General features: G+C 33.1%; 3 protein-coding genes across 4 annotated transcripts; 2 read left to right on the forward strand and 1 right to left on the reverse strand.

Annotated features, from left to right (window-relative positions):
• Positions 1-5,346: 5,346 nt before the first annotated feature.
• On the forward strand, positions 5,347-7,974 carry LOC123908329 (protein SAMBA). 2 transcript variants are annotated; one of them, XM_045958946.1, is made up of 3 exons: positions 5,347-5,706; positions 6,614-6,724; positions 7,550-7,974. In XM_045958946.1, the coding sequence occupies exons 1-3, from the start codon at positions 5,544-5,546 to the stop codon at positions 7,609-7,611; spliced, it is 336 nt and encodes a 111-aa protein (XP_045814902.1). In that variant the 5' UTR covers positions 5,347-5,543; the 3' UTR covers positions 7,612-7,974. The 2 variants fall into 2 exon arrangements, with proteins under 2 accessions (XP_045814902.1, XP_045814901.1); XM_045958945.1 differs by having other exon boundaries at positions 5,349-5,706; positions 6,614-6,727.
• Positions 7,975-8,331: 357 nt separating this feature from the next.
• On the reverse strand, positions 8,332-9,474 carry LOC123910867 (mitogen-activated protein kinase kinase 10). Its single transcript, XM_045962148.1, has one exon. The coding sequence runs from the start codon at positions 9,471-9,473 to the stop codon at positions 8,421-8,423; it is 1,053 nt and encodes a 350-aa protein (XP_045818104.1). The 5' UTR covers position 9,474; the 3' UTR covers positions 8,332-8,420.
• A 7,345-nt stretch (positions 9,475-16,819) lies between these two features.
• Positions 16,820-17,422, forward strand: LOC123904290 (GATA transcription factor 2-like). Its single transcript, XM_045953973.1, has one exon. The coding sequence runs from the start codon at positions 16,820-16,822 to the stop codon at positions 17,420-17,422; it is 603 nt and encodes a 200-aa protein (XP_045809929.1).
• The last annotated feature ends 2,156 nt before the right edge of the window (positions 17,423-19,578 follow it).

Here is a 19,578-nt window from a genome sequence, read left to right on the forward strand (position 1 = left end):
ACTTCTGTTGATGCATCACTATACCATCTCCTCTTCTCATAAATTCCATTCCTAGAAAGAATGAAAGTTCACCAAGATCAGACATTTCAAATTCACTTTTGAGCTTATCTTTCACTTTTGCAATTTCTGCAATTCTACTTCCAGTTATGAGCAAGTCATCAACATACAAGCAGATTATGACTATATCTTCATCTTTAGGGCAATGTACATATACACCAAACTCAGCAGCACACCTTTTAAACCCTATCTGAATCAGAAAGTCATCAATCCTTTTGTTCCATGCTCTAGGAGCCTGTTTCAAGCCATATAGTGCCTTATACAGCTTATACACCATTGATTCTTTTCCTATTATTTCAAAACCTGGAGGCTGTGACACATACACTTCCTCATCAAGTGGACCATTCAGAAATGCTGATTTCACATCCAGATGGTACAGGCTCCATTTGTTCTTACAGGCCAATGCTACAACCAACCTCACAGTCTCTATTCTAGCAACTGGTGCAAACACTTCATTGTAGTCAATTCCATGTTTCTGTAAGAATCCTCTAGCAACTAACCTTGCTTTATGCTTTGAAATTGTGCCATCAGGGTTCAATTTCACTTTGAACACCCATTTCACATCAATTTTCCTTTTCTTGTCTGGCAAGTCAACTAGCTTCCAAGTCTGATTTTTCTCAATTGACTTCAGCTCTTCTTCCATTGCCCTCTTCCACACATTACTTTTCAAAGCATCTCTGTAGTTCAATGGTTCAGAATCAGCTAGTAATGCAAAGTGAATGAGATCACCCTCATCATTCACTGCATTGTCTTGAGTAACTTCACAATCATTCAATCTAGCTGGTACACGTTTGGTTCTTTGAGTCCTTGCAATCATATGAATTCTATCATCATCATCACTTGATAAATTCATATTACCATCACTATCAGTACCTTGATTCTGAATAGTTTCAGCAGCAGGTTCACCTTCATCACCTCCATCAGATTCATCACTTGAACTTGGATAGATGAAAGTTGACTGCAATTCACTATTGTACACTGGTTCCTTCTCCCATTTCCATTTCTCTTCTTCATTCACAATTACATCTCTGCTAATGTGAACCTTCTGAGTAACTGGATTGTATAGCTTGTAGGCACCAGTTGGATGATATCCTATGAGTATCATTATTTCACTTTTATCCTCAAGTTTGGTTCTTCTAGCATCTGGTACATGTTTATAGCATAATGAGCCAAAAACCTTGAGGTGTTTCACACTTGGCTTCCTCCCACACCAAGCTTCCTCTGGCACAACTTTCAGTTTCTTAGTTGGACATTTGTTCAGAATGTAGGCTGCAGTAAGTACTGCTTCACCCCAGAACATGTGTGGCAAATTCTTCTGCTTAATCATGCTTCTTGCCATATCTAACAATGTTCTGTTTCTTCTTTCAGCTAGTCCATTGTGCTGTGGTGTGTATGGAGCAATAACTTCATGTGTAATGCCTTGATTAGTACAGAAGTTCTCAAACTCTCTTGAGGTGTACTCTCCACCACCATCTGTTCTCAGAATCTTAATTGCTTTCTCACTTTCTTTTTCAATTAAGACTTTAAACTTCTTGAATACTTCTAAAGCTTCACTCTTTAGCTTCAAAGTGTATAACCAGATCATTCTGCTGTATTCATCAACAAATGTGATGAAATACTTGCTTCCCCCTAATGATGCAGCTTCAAATGGACCACAGATGTCACTATGAATAACTTGCAATACACCACTAGCTCTCTTAGACATTTCAGCTACAAAAGGTTTTCTACTGTGTTTACTCTTCACACATATCTCACATATGGACTTCTTAGTCTTAAACTTAGGCAGGCCATACACCAATTCCTTAGAATTTAAATCACTGAGGCTTCTATAGTTCAAGTGTCCATACCTTTTGTGCCAAAGTGCTTCAACCTCATCAATCACTGTGGTAGACATGCACATCATATCTACACTTGAGATTCTACACTTGTAGGTTCTGTTGTTTGACAAGCTGCACATCAAGATCAAGTTCTTCATTTTGTCAAACAGCTTCAGTGCATTATCCTCCATACTTACAGAGAACCCTCTTTGCACCAATTGACCTAAACTGAGCAAATTGCAATTCATATCAGGGACAAATAACACTTCAGAGATGATCACTTTACCTCCCTTCTTACTTTTGATCACTATGTTACCAATACCTTCAGCAGCAAGTTTTCTCCCATCTGCTAGTTTTATACTAGACCTTTTGCTTGCATCAAAATTGGTTAACCACTCTCTATGTGGTGTCATATGATTTGAACACCCTGAATCAAGAAACCATTCTTCATTCTTCTCACACTCATCCCCTATAGTAGCCATCATCAAGACTGACTTTACATCACTTTCTTCTGCAACATTAGCCTCTTGTTGATCTTTCTTGTACCAACACTCATCTGCAAAATGGCCAAGCTTCTCACAATTGTAGCATTTCACCTTGCTTTTATCAAAGTTCTTCTTTTTGTTTTTACCTTTGGCAAAACCTCCTCCTTTAGAGGATTCAGCTTTGTCATCAGTTTTTGAACTCTGATCTTTAAGCCACTTTGGTTTATCTTTGCCTTTCTTTTTGTAGTTCTTGCCATTATCTTCTTTCTTGTTGGTTTGAGCTTGCAAGGCTTGTTGTTCTTTCTTTTCTGAACCTCTACTGAGAACTTTAATCTCATGTGCTTCCAAAGCACTTTGTAATTCTTCAATTTTCATTGTAGCTGTATCTTTCACATACTCTATAGCTATTACCACATTATCAAAGTTTGGAGTTAAGGATCTAAGCACTTTCTCTACTACCATTTCATCAGTGACAGTCTCTCCACAGTTTTGCATTTGATGTACAAGTGCAAGGAGTTTTGAGAAGAAATCACTTACTTTTTGATCCTCTTCCATCACCATAGACTCATATTGCCTCCTAAAGGCCTGCAATTTCACCTTCTTGACCTTGGTTCCACCATCGTGGTAACCCTCGAGTATATCCCAAGCTTCTTTGGACTTAGTTGATTTTGAAATCTTTTCAAAATGCTGTGCATCACAATTCTGCTGGATATAGAACAAAGCCTTGCAGTCTTTTTTCTTGTTTTCTTTGTAGGTATTTCTCTGATCATTGGTTGGATTTGCTCCCAACTCATCGTATCCATTCACCACTACCTCAAGACACTCTTGTGCTCCAAATAAGGACTTCATCACTGCACTCCATCTATCCCAATTCTTTCCATCAAGAATCAGAATGTTTGTACCAAAACCTTGGGTGTTCATCTTGAATTTTCAAGAAATCAATCTACACAGCTTCACTTTGTGTTTCTCCACTTGATTCCTTCACAATTCACTCTTGTTACCTGTGATTGAACCAGGCTCTTGATGCCAATTGTTGGCGCAGCAGAAGCAAGAGTTTGGTTGGTTCAGAGGATGCAAGGTTCAGAGGTTGTGTTGCCTCTGACTCTGATGCGCTTCAGAGGATGGATTGTAGGCACAGGCACGCACACTGCAGGCAAGCTCACAGGCGAGGAAGGCTTGAGCTTGAGCACACACACAGTTTGGCAAAAACTGTGTTTAACAAGATGAAAACGTTTCTTGATGATTTTGGTGAAAAACTGATTATGAAAGCTTAGGGAAAATAGAAATTTTTATTTATCCACAATAGGGGCAAAAGGTTCTTATTACAATTGATACACTAAGGTGTATTTATGCTTGTTACTTAAGCTACAAGTAACTACCTTTGGCCTAACTAATTCCTAACAACTTTTGGTAGTTAGACTAACCAACTAACTACCTAGGATCAAACAAAACAAACTGACTTCTAACTACTTAGCTAACTGATGAATTAGTATAATCCATCAGTTACAACTTACAACCTCTCTTAATGAATAATGAGTCTCACTTTTTTTGAAAGAAATCATAATTTTGAGGGTGACGTCTAAGGTGAGGGCTCAATTAAGTCCCTCACCGGTGTACCACTAATTCTAACCATTGGATTAAATAGTCATACATGATTTCATTAGACACTATCACACTATATCTAATCTCCCTCTTTCCCTTTCTTTCTCTCACCCGTGCAACAAGCATCCTCATCTTCCTCTCATCTTAAATTCAAGCTTCATATATCTGAATCCAACCTTAAAAAATCATTATTTAAACGTAAAAGAAAAAAAAACATTATTTATGGGTTTGTTTTGCCCAATTTCAATTTGATCTTGAATGCGGACAATTCTTGTTTGGGTTTTGTGTGAACAATATTTTCTTCAAAATTAAAAATGGATCTGGGTTTTGCATAATTTCCTACAATGTCTACTTATTGTTTCATCTTAACTGGAAAAAGAAAAAAAAAAGAAGGAAACAATTTTGAACAAAGAGGAACGTAAGAGAGATTCCTTGAAAGAGAGTTCCCCCAATAATACTATCAAGGTTCTTCCACCAGAGGCGATTTCACAAACTAAATCAATTAAATTCATTCTCAAGTCATGATCAAGTGCTCTCAAAGAATTTCACCCCTGAAGTTAAGTTTCACGAATGAGAGCAGAGAGATGTATGTACAGGGCGTGTGATGGGTGAGAGAGAAAGAAAGGGAATGCAAAGAGGAAGATTAGATCTAGTGTGATAGTGTCCAATGAAATCATGTATGATTATTTAATCCAATGGTTAGAATTAGTGGTACACCGGTGAGAGACTTAATTGAGCCCTCACCGTAGACGCCACCAATTCTGAGTGTTATATATTAAATTTACAAACATTTTATAATCGATTTTGAAAACATTTTATAATTTGTTTAATTTAGAAATAAAAAAAATGTCCCTATGAGTTTAACTCTGTTGATAGGGATAACACATTATATATGTTGAGGTCGGGGTTCGAATCTCAGACACCTCATTTATTCACTTTAAGATTGGAAATTTCAGCAACTAAACTACTTAACTAAAATTAAAAAATAAGTTTTCTCCTCTCTTTATCACCATTTCACCATAATTCAACTTCGAGCCGTTTTTTTTATCTATTTTTGATTTCCATGTTTTTCAACATTTGGGAGGATTTAGTTCCTAATAGGTTAGGTATATTTTATTATAGGTTTTTGTTAAGTATTTTTGAGGGTTTGAGATGACCCATGATACAATAAAGAGAAAGAAATGAGTAAAGATAATAAGAATATAACGAGAGTATGAGGAAAAAAAATTGTTTAAAAGTTGTTCAAAAATAATTATATGAAATTTGACATTTTCATTTTATTAACTTTGACTATTTAAAAGTGGTACAAATATCATTTCTCTTTTTGAGATATTTACGAATAGACCTGTTTAAAATCACAGTGACGGTAGTTTAGTCTTATTTAACCGTTGGTTGGTTGGTTTAGTATATTTGCAAAACTGCTACACTTCTTCTGTTACCCATAAATAATCTACCACTCATCGTTGTCGTGTTCGATTCTTCTTCTGAGTTGGATTCTACTTTTATCATTACACTCATTGTAAGCTATTCAGATTCATTCATTATACAAAAACTGATTCCGGGGTTTGGTGGAGAACCAACTATGAACAGTTCATCACCGGCTCATTCATCAATTTCAACGACGGCGGTCATCGGCGGTGGAGTCGGAGGTATAAGCACCGCTGCCGTTTCTGACGATTTTAATTTTCCTTATGATCATATGATTCATATCTCAACGGAAGAGCGAAAAGATGAAGCCATGCTAGGTTACCTCTCTATTCACTCTCCCCTAATCACATCTTTAACGTTATTTTTGTGGGCTTTATTCAATTCACTTTATTTCTAGTCTATTTGTTTTGATTTAAGTTAAAAATTGAAACTTTACAGTAATTTCTAAATGGGTATGAATTTGATAGTGTTTCCCTATGTTTCATGAGTAGTTCCAAAGTAAATGAAAATATATTTTTATATACTTCATTACCTAAGTAGTAGAGGAACTTGGATTCTCTACAAACGTGAGTTAGAGAGAGAGAGAGAGAGAGAGAGAGAGAGATTAAATTGAATATTTATTTTTCTTAATCACAAATGTGAGTTTTTAGTTGTTAGTAATGTTGGTGGGTGAGATACTGCTGGGAGGTTGGGTCTAGCGGAAGAGGCTAGTCTCTCACAATGTGGCGGACCTATGTTGGGAGAAGTGTCCACATTTAGTGTCCGTTTCAAATAAGACTATCTGAGGTGGAGATGGAGAAATTCATGAATGGCTCTCTTTCGGGCCAGTTTTTATCTATTTATTTATTTATTTATTTAGGTTTTGTTTGAGAGTTCGGATGGAAAGGAGAAGCGAGGGTTTAGGGGGACAAAGGGAGACTTCAAATTTGCCGAGTTTTCTGAAAAATTATTGTTTAGAGCTACTTCATTTAAATGTTCAATGTGAATTAGTCGTTTCTTGATGCTTGTGGTTTGGATTTCTCTTGTTTGAGTTAGTACTATGTAGCCTTAAATTTTGTTCTGGTTAGGATTCATATCAGTAAGGTCTTTCTGTATTTGTGTATTGAATACTCTGTCATAATCATGGTTACCAACACAATATAGGGCCTAAATGATTCTTTTGTTTGGTCTTCTTGTATTTGCACATAACATGTGTTTTGACATTCTGATTTGCTATTTTTGCAGTGCTAAAAGCAGATCTTATGGCTGCACTTGACAAGGAGGTAAAATCCTTGGATGAAGATAACTGGAAGTTTGAAAAACCTCGTTCTCGGATCCACCTTGCATCACGTCGAGGTGGTTAGTATGTCAACTGTTTAATCGCCTTGTTGATGTATCTTAAATATTTTTTGGGTTCCTTAGAGTATTCTACAGCACTATGTTGATGCATTTTGTTTCCACCGATTTAAACTTGAGATATCCTAATTCATAGTTAATTCTTGCATTATGCTAATTGATGCTACTTATTTCAGTCCTTCCTCATAATCATACATTTAATCGTGTTGAAACTAAATGAACTCATTCTAAATGTGGTTGAAAAAAATATGTATATAGGAGTACTGGTGTGCACTTTTTCATAGACACGACAATCAAACTAAATATATATTCCTAAATCAAATTTGATAACTATCAACTCTGGCATGTACCAGCCGGCCCTAGTTTCTATCTTAAAAACAAATCACTGTCATGGTACATGGTTGAAATCTAGTTTGGTCAAGCTGCAAGATTTCTGAGTCCAGGCACTAATGTTTTCATGAAAGAAAGTGGCATTGCATTAAGGATGATTGTGCATCTATACTGTGATATTTAGTTAGATTTTATATTTTCCTATAAAACTTCCATGCGATAAAGACCTTCAAGTGCTGTTTGCATGTTTATGCTAATGTTTTAGACCTGCCCCACCCCATATCCTCCTCATTTGCTGATGTCTCTGAAATAAGCAGAATGATAGTATCATAGGAAGTTGAATACTACTCTTTTGAAGTTCCTCAATTATGGTTATATTGTTCGCATCGGTTTCCTTTCCATGTTTTAGATACTAGACAAGCATATCCCTTCTTTACATTGACCTAGGAGGCCTAAGACACTTAAGCTTTGTTTCTTCTGAATATTTTGATGCAGGTGGTCATCTCCATAGGCCTACTGAAATTTCAAAGAATTGGAATTTTACTCCTCCAAAATAGTTTGAATGAAACTCTGTCACCTCGAAGCACCAAACCGCTGTTCAATCATCAAATGCTTGTGGTTGTGTTCTGCAGATAAGAGTTATATTATGCTGCATTGATAGAATACGTTATGCTACTACAACTTCCGGTGATATATAGTTCTGGAAGAACATGATGAGTTGATGATTGCATAGGTGCCTTTCATGCATTTTCGCTTAGCCATTCTAGTCTGGGTAGATAAGTTGGTGTCATTTAATGTATGTAGTATCATTGCTTCAGGTTTGAGGGATCAATGGTTAATTGTAATTGATTGTTTCGAAATTTATGTATTTTAATTTATATATTTAACCTGTTTATAAATAGTTCGAATACTGCATGATATATTTATTTGATATGATCAAGGAGTTAATCCAATAAACTCATTTCCTAATTCTCAACTTTCAAAACAATTTCTGTGTGTTTACAAAAAGAAGAAGCAATTATACTGTCATCTTAGATGACTCATCGATACATCAACTGGCCAATGCAAATTTAGAATCCTCCATTAAAAATTTGAACATTCTTTGCTATCTTAATTTACGGTAAACTCGAGTATCCTCCTACTCAGAGCCAAAAACTAATCAATGGTACTAACAAGTGTACAAATTGTCAATGCTAATTCTAACTCTAACACCAAGACAAGTAAAACCATCTCTTATTCGAAATCCAACTCAAAATTTCTTTCACAATAGTCTGAAATAATAAAAGCTGAAGTGTTCTAACTTAAAAACCTCAAATCAAATTTTGGAAAACAAGAACAAAAAAAACTCATCAAAATCTAGTGAACTTCACCTACAAAGCACATAGTCCCCCATCCCTTTGTTAGAACAACATAAGTTTCTTTCCACAAAAGGGTGCTTCAGAAGCTCCAAAACAGTTCCTCTCTTTCTCCAATCCTTCTCAAGACACCTCCTAACAAAACTTTGAAACTCTTCTGAAGCTTTCTCTGGCATCTCAAGCCTCTCACCAAAACAAATTGCACACATCAAAGTAGCCCAATCAGGTCTCTGTTGAGGACCAATCAAAGGAAAATGACCTAAAAGACATTCCAACATTACAACACCTAATGACCAAACATCACCAACAAATTCATCAACATTTTCACCACCCCATTTTTCAAGATCAAATCTTTCTGGACTCATATATGCACATGTACCTGCATTCATATCATTTGCTTCAAATCTACCTTCCACTACATGACTAACACCAAAATCTGCTATTTTCACCTCCCCTTTTTCATTCACAAGCAAATTTGAAGGTTTAATATCTCTATGAACAATGTTCATACCATGCAAATAGTTAAGCCCTTCCAAAACACTCTTAGCCAAAACACAAATCACTTCCTCAGGAAGCCTATGATGCTGTTGCAAGATATCATGCAATGATCCTCCTTCCATATATTCCATAACAAAACTAAGGTCACCAGACACACCTTTAGTCTGAAGTGTCGGTGTTACATACGCATGATTGTGAAAAACTGCATGACACTTTACAATATAAGGTGAATCAACAACCCTTTTGAGAATCTCAGCTTCTAGTGTTGGTGGTTGTCGAAATCCAATACCATTTTGATCAAAGTTTAAAACTTTCAATGCATAAAACGAATTATTCTTCTTATGATGAACTTTGTAGACTATTCCACCATTTCCATGGCCTAGTACTGCTACTTTTTCAAGGTCTGAGAGGCTTCTAATTCCATGAGAAGATGGTGATAAAATCAATGATGGCATTTGTGTTTGGTTAGGAAAATTATGAGAAGAAGATGGAATTTGAGGTTTTGGTAAGGAAAGCCTTAGAGCTTGCCTATGTCTTCTTTCTCTGATAACCAATGTCATAATCATGTACCTTGTTTTTCACTAAAAGAAAAACAAAACAAAACAAAATTTTGAAATGGGGTTTAAAGAATGTGATAATGAGAAAGATTTGATTGAAGAAAGACACGTGCTTGAGTTTAGTTTGTTAGTGTTTGAGAGTGGTGACAAGTGTTTTGTAATTGCTCCGAATTCATTGGACAGGTGAGGTTTTGGTGGTGATATCATAGGTTGTTTTAATAATAGGATTTCGATTTACCGCAGTCACTCATTCATGCATTCGCGCAATTAGAAATGTTGAAGGTTGTCGAGTTAAGATCAAACGGCCCATATTTTAATTATTTTAAAAAATTAAAATTTCAAACTGTTTGATTTTGATCCAACAGACACCGATTCCCTAACTACGAGGATGTTTGGATTGCTGAATGTAGCATATTGAAATCCAATAGTAGTTAAGCAGTTATGCTAAGATTTTGATGTGTTTTTTTACTACCATTTGTTATTTATTTTTATTGAAGTTAGTTTCTAACTTTAGGTGAAATTAAATAAAACATTAAATTTTATGGTTGTTACTAAACATGTGGATCTACAACCTTGCTAGTTTGTTATATAGCACCAATCAAGCAGGATCATATGTTGAGAAACTGAGAACTATAGTATAGTGTATATAAGTTAGAGATATTAATTATTATGAAAAAAAGAATGAATGAGAGATGCCTAAAAGAGTTTTAAGAAGGTAAAGTAGTGACATAAACCGAAATGAAAGTGTTTATAGTTGTTGTAGCATCATATTTAGCATCCGAAAGTGAAGGTAAAACCATATAACAATGTGGCTTATTTACCTAACAATGTGTTTTTTTTTTTTTTTTTATAAAAAAAAATGTGATTTTTTACCTAACAAACGAAAAATGGGTAAGTATTGTTTGCAGAATTAAAGGAAACAAACGTTGAGGCCATTTAATTAGTTAAAAATTAAAAGGAGTACAACCAGCTACTCTTTCGATTCTCTCTTTGTGTTCAGTCATCTATTTTTTTCTTCAATGTAACGGTTGTTGTTGGTTAATAAAGAATAAAAAAATATAGTGGAGAGAGATACGAGTGCACAGGAAAAATACGAGAGAAAGAGTCGGAGAGGATCCAAATTCATATGAATAACATATGTGATGTATACAATATTTTGAGTTAGAGGTGTTGGGTCATAAGGGACAAGAGTGTTCAACCTTCACTTTTCTAAATAAGGAATTCATTCATCTAACACTTCTCAGAACAATCTTCCCCTCAACTAGTGAGTCATTCAATTCTTCAAGCAAAAGTAAAAAATTTATAAGTAGATTATTAATTCAAATATATTAATAATGATTAAAAGTCATTTAGTATATGTATGTATACAAATATTAATGTAAATATTAATTTAGAGTTTATTATTGATTATTGTAAGTAATTCAGTACACATATTATTAGTTCAAGTATTAGTTTATAGTTTATTATTAATGATATAAAGTAATTTAGTATACATAAAGTATTATTTTAAGTTACACAATTTAATTTTATAATAATCAACTTTAACTTTGTTTGTCAAAAAATAGAGGATAACTAATTGAATTTATAGTATTGAGTAAAATTAGCAATTGAACTAGCATATATAAATATTAAATGACATAAAAATATGTTTAATTAATATTTAATTTTTTATGTGAGATAATAGGGTTAAAATTGGAAGTTTTTTTTACTAAATAGGTTATTTTTCCTTCAATATGAGCTTATAAGATATGATTAAATTAAAATGAAGTGTTTATAGCTTAACAAAAATGGAGTGTTTTACTGTCGAAAAATAAAATAAAAAAAAATGGAGTGTTTATTCAAGGAGATAGGACGGAAATTCAAGCTTCTCTTGAGGGGAGGAGAGTTTTTGTTGGGAAATAACAGGCATGGAGAAAATAAAAGAACACAATCAACAACACAAGAATATAACGTGAGAACTCCAGAACCGGAGGAAAAACCACGGCCGTTGTCAGAACCGACAACCAAAGAATATCACTATGTGAAAATGTTACAACACACAGACTACCTTCAACCTTCCCACGACCTAATACACCCACACTCTCCAAAACAAATACATAACTACATCTCACAACACTCTACAAGAGAAAAATAAAAAATCAGATATAACCTTAAAGTGTTTTCGACCAGTGCGCCTTTTAACGGAGAATTAATTAGCTCTATAAAAATATAAACCTTTAAATCCTGGAACCAAACCTGTTTTAATATAAAACAGAATCTCCCGTGTTTTTAAACGTATCCACTGTCCAGTTTTAAAACAACCAAAATTTTGTCAAAAATATAAACATTTATTTTTAAACATAATCAATTTAAAAACAAACAAAATATTGTGGAAATATATTTTAAGACAATATTCACAAATCTCATTAATGTGTGTTTTCCAACATGTATATATATTTTCAATCAACATCAACAATTTTCACTAATATATTTTGTTGTCAAAAAGGGGAGGGGAGTGTATAGTGTAACTTAAGAGGGAAGGGGAACGGGAGGGAAGTGTAATTTAAGCATTTTGAAAGAGTAATCTACTCTAAATTTAAATATGAACTTCCTTAAAAAAAAAAAATTAAATTAAATATGAACCTTTATAATAGGGAAGTTAATTGGTAGTTACATATGAGTTTATTCCTATCTTCATAGAATTTTGTTTTTATTTTACAATTCTTCACAAGAATTTTCTCAATTTTTTTTTGTTGAAAATGTTTTCCATAAAGATTTACGCAGAAATAAATTTGCATGGAGAATAAAAATTTTGGTGTGAACTTTTCATAATACCAACAATACCCTTGATTTTTTTTTTAGCAGCAAAAATCTTTTATTAACAAACTCACCATAACATAAGACATGTCTTTTTTTTATATAAGTTTACATAATAGAAAATATGGATCCTATGTTCCTTTTTATTTGTCGTATTAGATTTCTGTACATATGTCAATGCACAACATTGATCACTAATATCTTTAATTATCTTTTATAAAAAAATTTTAAAAAAATTATATTTGGAAAATACTCGTCGAGACAAATTGAATAACATCATATATATGCTAATATTTATTTTTATATATTAGTAGAAAATTACGATCAAAGTCCCAAATGACCAATAAAAAGGAACGGAGGTAGATCTGTAAAAAATGGGCCGACCAAAAATGGGCCGAACTGATGGGTCGGCCCATTAGCCCACGGTATTGGGTGGACTGGGCCTAAAAAACATAGCCCAAAATGCAATTAGGCTTTTTTTGGGCCAAACCTATTTAGCCCATATGGACATCGGGCTGGGTTGGGCTAGCCCATCGGGCTTTTGGCTGGCCCATTAGCCCATCATTTAATTGATAAAATACATTTTTGTGATTTTTGTAAAAATAATATCAATGAAAAATTATCATATAATTGATAAATTATTATAAAAAAATATATTTAAATGTGTAAGCTTAATAAAAGGGGGTATATTTACCTAAAATTAGAGTTTAATTGATATTTAGTGTTGATGTAAAAATTATTTATACTTGCATCAAATAATATCTCAATAAAATTGATAATTATGAAGAATTAATACATCAAAATAATATAAAAAATATTGAATAAAAAGAAAAAGAAAAGTAAAATGAAATGGGTCGGGTTGACCCATTTGCCCAGTTGGTCCACAAGGGCCGGGCCGAGCTTGATAAATGTTAGCCCAATAATAACCGGGTCGGGCCAGTCCAGCCCATTTATTTTGACTGGCACAACCCATTTGACATCTCTAAACAGAGGAGTATTATTTTATTGTCATCAATCTACAAAAGATAAATTGAAACATCCTTCAAACATAAATTTATTAAATTTGTAATAAATTCACGCATAAATTTATTAAATTTGTAACAAATTCGAATGGGTGCGTCATTCCTTATAATGCACCAATAGTGGATCATTGAAATCAAGTTCCTCCTCATGGGTGCGAAGCCAATGCCCAAAAACAGCAAGTTTCGTAGCTTTTTCCTCCAAAAGTGTATCCAATGGCTCTAAAGAAGATTTAGTCGCAGCATTCTGTTCCTTTTGTTGATCACGTCGTATCATATTTGCATCATAAAGTCCACTTTCACATCAACAATATTACCCATCTCACATGAATTTGTGTTCAAACACATAGCTGCATCAAAATTAAGATAAGGTATTCACCGATATGTTCCCTTCACACCAAGTATCATTTATATGAACCTGCCAGTTCATATTTTTTAGATCACGAATACGCCGAACTAAGGTAGGTCATAACATAAGACATGTCTTTTTTTACATAAGTTTCCATAATAGAAAATATGGATCACACAGACAGACGCGTCTGTCTTGCCGCTAGTTTCTACTCCTTCGTTCCTTTTTATTAGTCGTATTAGATTTATGCACATATGCCAATGCACAATCTTGATCACTAATATCTTTAATTATCTTTTATAAAAAATTATGAAAATTTTATATTTCGAAAATACTCGTCGAGACAAATTGAACAACATCTTATATGGATAAAAGGGAATATATATTAATTATGATAATTGAATTTCAATAGTTTCTTATTGTGTGACACACTCACTATGGCTATATATGTACTTTAACTACTACTCGATTGATGGAAGGTATAAACCTAAGGCAAGTTCAAATTTTGATATGATAAAAGGATTTAGATTTTCACATCTATGACAAAAGGAGGAGGATAAAGCATTAGTTAGATTTTTTTTTTTTCAGGAGATATAACATTGGGTTTTTTTATTTTGATACATATAGATATAACACTAGCTAGATTGAACATATATGTCCATACTTTTCTTTTTGAGTAATGTCTATATTTTTCATTAATAGCTTTTTGAGAAATGTACATAGAGATGAGTGAAAGGTTGAAATGAGGTTAGGAGGAAAAATACGAGAGGAAAGGACGGAGAGGATACAGATCTATATGGGTAATATAGGTGATATATACGAGATTTTTTTGAGTTAGAGGTGTTGGGTCACAAGGGAGTTGAGTGTTCAACCTTTACTTTTCTAAATAACGTAGGAATTCATTCACCTAACACTTGTCACAACAATCTCCCCCTCAAGTGGTGAGTCATTCAATTCTTTATGCTCCCCTCAAGTGGAAGTTTTTTTCATCCAGATACCAGGAATCAAATTTCCTGCCGTGGAATCTCCCACAGTTTTGAAGCAGTTTTAATTTATGGTCGTCGAATCTACACTGTACGATTGAGATCACATTAACATATTTTGTACTTTATTAATATAAACTGTCCGATCTACACTGTACGACTGAGATAGAAAACTTTGGGAAATTGTGTCATTAATTACTGCAGCAAACCCCAATCCCAGAACTAGGGGTGGGCTGAGGTCAGTGACGGAGCCATAAATTTTCATCAGTGTGGCACTGTTAGAAGTCTCACATTGGCTAGAGATGTGACATATATAGTCTTTATAAGGTAGTGCAAACCTCAACTCTCAAACTATCTTTTATGGTTGAGTATAGGCCTCCTAAATTCTAATTTGCATCACATATATAATTTTGTAGCATTATATATGTATACACACATCCGTAAAAAAAAAAAATATATGTATACACACACAAATATATGTATACACACACAAATATATGAAATTTTATTTTTGACGGCATAACAATATATCACAAATATTTTCTACAACTTAACATAGTTTGAGAATATTGAATGATTTTTTCATAAGTAACGTTAGTTAGAATTTTCCTTATTTTAATATATATGAGATATGAGATGAGATATGGGATGTGATTGCATTTGTGTGTGATGGATGTGCCCCACACTCTACTAGTGCCTCTAATCCTAACATCTTTCTATGTGTGTTGGTCAAAATTTAAGCACATATTTATAACAACATATACTAGTAAAAAATTCTCAAAATATTTGTGCAGGCACGTGCCTTCATACTATTGCATGTGCCTCTGTATGTGCCTCCGTCCCTGGCTGAGGTTGGTCGTGACCCACCTCAACCCGAAAAAAATAAATTTATAGGTAGAGTATTAATTCAAATATATTATAATAATGATTATAAGTCAATTAGTATACGTATATATATATACTAATGTAAATATTAATTTGGAGTTTATTATTGATGATCGGAAGTAATTCGGTACACTTCAAGTATTAGTTCATAGATTATTATTAATGATTTTAAGTCATTTAGTATACGTAAAGTATTATTTTAAATTACACAATTTAATTTTATAATAATCAACTTTGACTTTGTTTGTCAAAAAATAGAGGATCACTAATTGAATTTATAGTATTGAGATTAGCAATTGAACTAGCATATATAAATATGAAATGACATAAAATTATGTTTAATGAATATTTAATTTTTTATGTGAGATAATAGGTAAAATTGAAAGTTTCTTTTTTCTAAATAGGTTTTTTTTCCCTTTAATATGAGCTTATAAGATATGATTAAATTAAAATGGAGTGTTTATTACTTCAAAAATTAAAGGGTAAATAGGGTTTTATCCCCTGCAAAATATGACAGTTTTGCTTTACTCCCTTGCAAAATAAAAAATTGTGATTACCCCCTACAATTTGAAGATTCCTTCAATTACCCCCTAAATTGCCAATTGTACATGGAATCTTCATTGTCGATGACATGGCATGCACATGTGGACTTTATTTTAAATTTTTATTTATTTAAATGGAGTGTTTATTAAAGGAGACAAATTTATATTTTAATATATGAGGATAGTGGACGAAAATTCAAGCTTCTCTCGAGGGAGGAGAATGTAATTTTCACTAATATATTTTGTCAAAAAGAGAGTGGAGTAGTGTATATTTTAACTTAAGAGGGGAGGGAAACTGGGAAGGAAGTGTAATTAAGGAGTAATATCTAGCTACTCTAAATTTAAATATGAACCTTTATTCCTAATCTTCATAGGATTTTTTATTTTATAATTCTCACCCTTTTTTTTTTGAAAAAGTTTTTCTTTTCCCATAAAGATTTTTTTTTTTTGGTGAATCTTTCCCATAAAGATTTTATACGCAGAAATAAAATTTAATAAATTTGAATGGAGAATGTTATTTACTTATTTCTATTACTGTATTCTTATGAATCTACAAAAGATAAATTGAAACAACACACGCTATATTCTTTAAAAGATAAATTGAAACAGCACACCCTATATTGTTGGTAATGTTATTCCAAAGTTTGTAACAAACAAACCCTAAAAAAGAAAACGGATTGTTCCTTATATTGTGGTATTTCAGTTATAATTTGGCGGTATATATATACACTAGTTATGATAATTGAATTTCAATAGTTTCGTGACACACTCACTAATCACTATGGCTATGTACCACCACTACTACTCAAGCTCCCAATACAATGAGAAAGAAATTGGAGAACAACTTTGTTATATCCCACATGATGCACTACAAAATTTGGAATGGTACCCTACTTTTTCAGAAACCATGGAGAAAAGTTTGCAAGAAGATTTGAATTATTTGCTTTTTTGTGACACTCAAGAGAAAGAAACTCTCAAATTCAATCAATTGGGTGAAGGAATACCACAAGAAAATATGTCAAATGTTCAAATAAATCAAGAGGGTAATATTGATACAAGTTTGGCTAATATTCATATCAAGAATCATGAGAATCTACCGAAGAATAATGTGAAGTCTCAAAGTAAAGAGAAGGGTCTAAAAGTTAAGAAGAGTAAAGATAAGGGTCTCAAAGCAAAGAAGATAGATAATTATAAAGAAAGAATTTGTAGTCATTGTAAGACTAAGGACACTACTCAATGGAGGAATGGACCTTTGGGGAGAAATACTTTATGCAATGCTTGTGGATTAAGATTCAAGTCAAATCGGTTGATGGAAGGGTATAAACCTAGGGCAAGTTCAAATCTTGATATGATAAAAGAATTTAGATTTTCCCAGGAGATATAACATTGGTTATTTTTATTTTGTTACATAGATATAGCATTAGCTAGATTGAACATATATGTCCATACTTTTCTTTTTTTGAGTAATGTCTATACTTTTCATTAATAGCTTTTAACTTTGATTATATTTAAATTGGTGTTATTATTAGATAGATGATACTCTCTCTCTTCGTTCTTTTTTATAAACCCCTCTTTTTTGTGTTCAAAAGGTGTTAATAGAAATAGACATGAGAGTACTATTACATATATTGGTAGCATAAGTGATGTATACAAGCTCTTGAGCTAGCGTGCGGTGCAAATATTTTTACTTTTATTAATAATAATTATGTCATTAAGTTTGAATCTTACTTTAAAAAATAGTTTGAATCTTAATCAGTTTGAACCGACCAATTTGAGAAACAAAGTACCTATTTTTCCGACTCCATCAACTAAATCAAGCTAGAAACACTAATAGCTCTAATTGCGACTACATGTCAATCTATCAATTTTTACTAGTCTTTTGATTTCTTTTGACCTCCATTGACTTCATCCATGACTAGCCACCAATGTCGTAGATGTTGCTCTATCCATGGAATTGGATCTGTTGCGGTCATTTTTCCATACAGTCGTTTAATAGCTGTCCGATCACGATCGGATGATTTAAACAAATGCAGTCAATATATAATAGTTTAAATTATAACCATATGATCTTGATCGGACGGCTATAGATGTCCTGACTGCATGATTGCACCGAAAAAGCGACTGCACGGAATCCGGATCCTCTATCCATGACTAGAAACACTGGTAATATTATTAATGAAAAATGTATATATGATCTAAGACATCCTCAATACTTTTTTTTACCATATTCATTCTCATCCCTAAAAGAATATGTGAAGAGAATATTAAATTGGAAGCAATATGTCTCATGGATGCAATGGACAAAAATGAGAACAGATTTAAGCAGAGCTGGGTATGCGGGCTAGCCCGCCCCGTTTAACCCGCCCCGCATAAGCCCGCATATTAAACGGGGCGAACATGCCCGTCATCAAATATAAACGAGTTTTAAAATTAAGTCCGAGTTCGGTCCGCGTAAGCCCGCGGGTTAAACGGTTAACCCGCGGACTATTACAAAGAAAAACTTTTTTCAAAAAAATAAACAAAATTAGTAAAATATTGATATAATAAAAGTTAAAAAAAACTATATTATTAATAATTTTATGTTATAATTTGAACTAACAAATAAAAATAAATAAAGTTTGTGATATATCATTGAGTTTATCTATCTTCTATATATTTGAAAGTAATGCAACTAAAATCAAATTCAACTTGTTTTTATCGTAATTATTTCTCCACACATACCTCAAATCCATAAAATAAACCCAGATGATATTGAATAAGAACTTTAACTTGTTCAAAATATAAAAAAGAAATTTAATAGTCCAAACCAATATTAAAAGTACAACCAAAAATCTAATACAACCAACCGATTCAAAAACAAAACAGTAATGTATATAATTAACTAATTGAAAACTGAAGGAAAATAGTCACTCCTGCTTGATGCCTCCATTGTAACACTTGAAATCCCTACATTAAAGCATATGATTAAATTGTGTTATTTTGCATTAAAACAATAAAAGATAAACTGTCTAATAGTTAAACAAGAGGGCTTAAGATTACAAACCCAAAACAACAGACGGCAGATCTCATCAATGATCAATAGTTATACTTGGTTCATCTTTCTCATCATCATCATCATCACATTCATATTTTTCTACAATTCGTCACATCATAAATCATAATTCATAAAAGTGTTCGATTTGGATATGGACCAAATTATTTATAAATGGTAAATTTTATAATTAATTATATATATAAAAAAAGAATGTGGGTCACGGGCTAACCCACGAACCCGCGGATTTAACCTGCATAACCCGCAGTTTTAACGGTCCAACCCACACGGGCAAAAATATAAACGGGCCAAAAAAAAATGGTCTTAAGACCGCGCGGGCTGCGGGTTAAACGGGTTGGCCCGCGGACCTTGGTCCGTATACCTAGCTCTAGATTTAAGTATTACATTTATGAGTGAAAATCCATTCTAATATCTCGCAAATTTTTTTGACGCCTAATTTGTCTTTAATATAAAAATATCAAGAACTAATTTAAATTTAATTGTTACGA

The sequence above is a fragment of the Trifolium pratense genome, linkage group LG2, assembly GCF_020283565.1.
Source record: "Trifolium pratense cultivar HEN17-A07 linkage group LG2, ARS_RC_1.1, whole genome shotgun sequence".
NCBI lineage: Eukaryota > Viridiplantae > Streptophyta > Magnoliopsida > Fabales > Fabaceae > Trifolium > Trifolium pratense.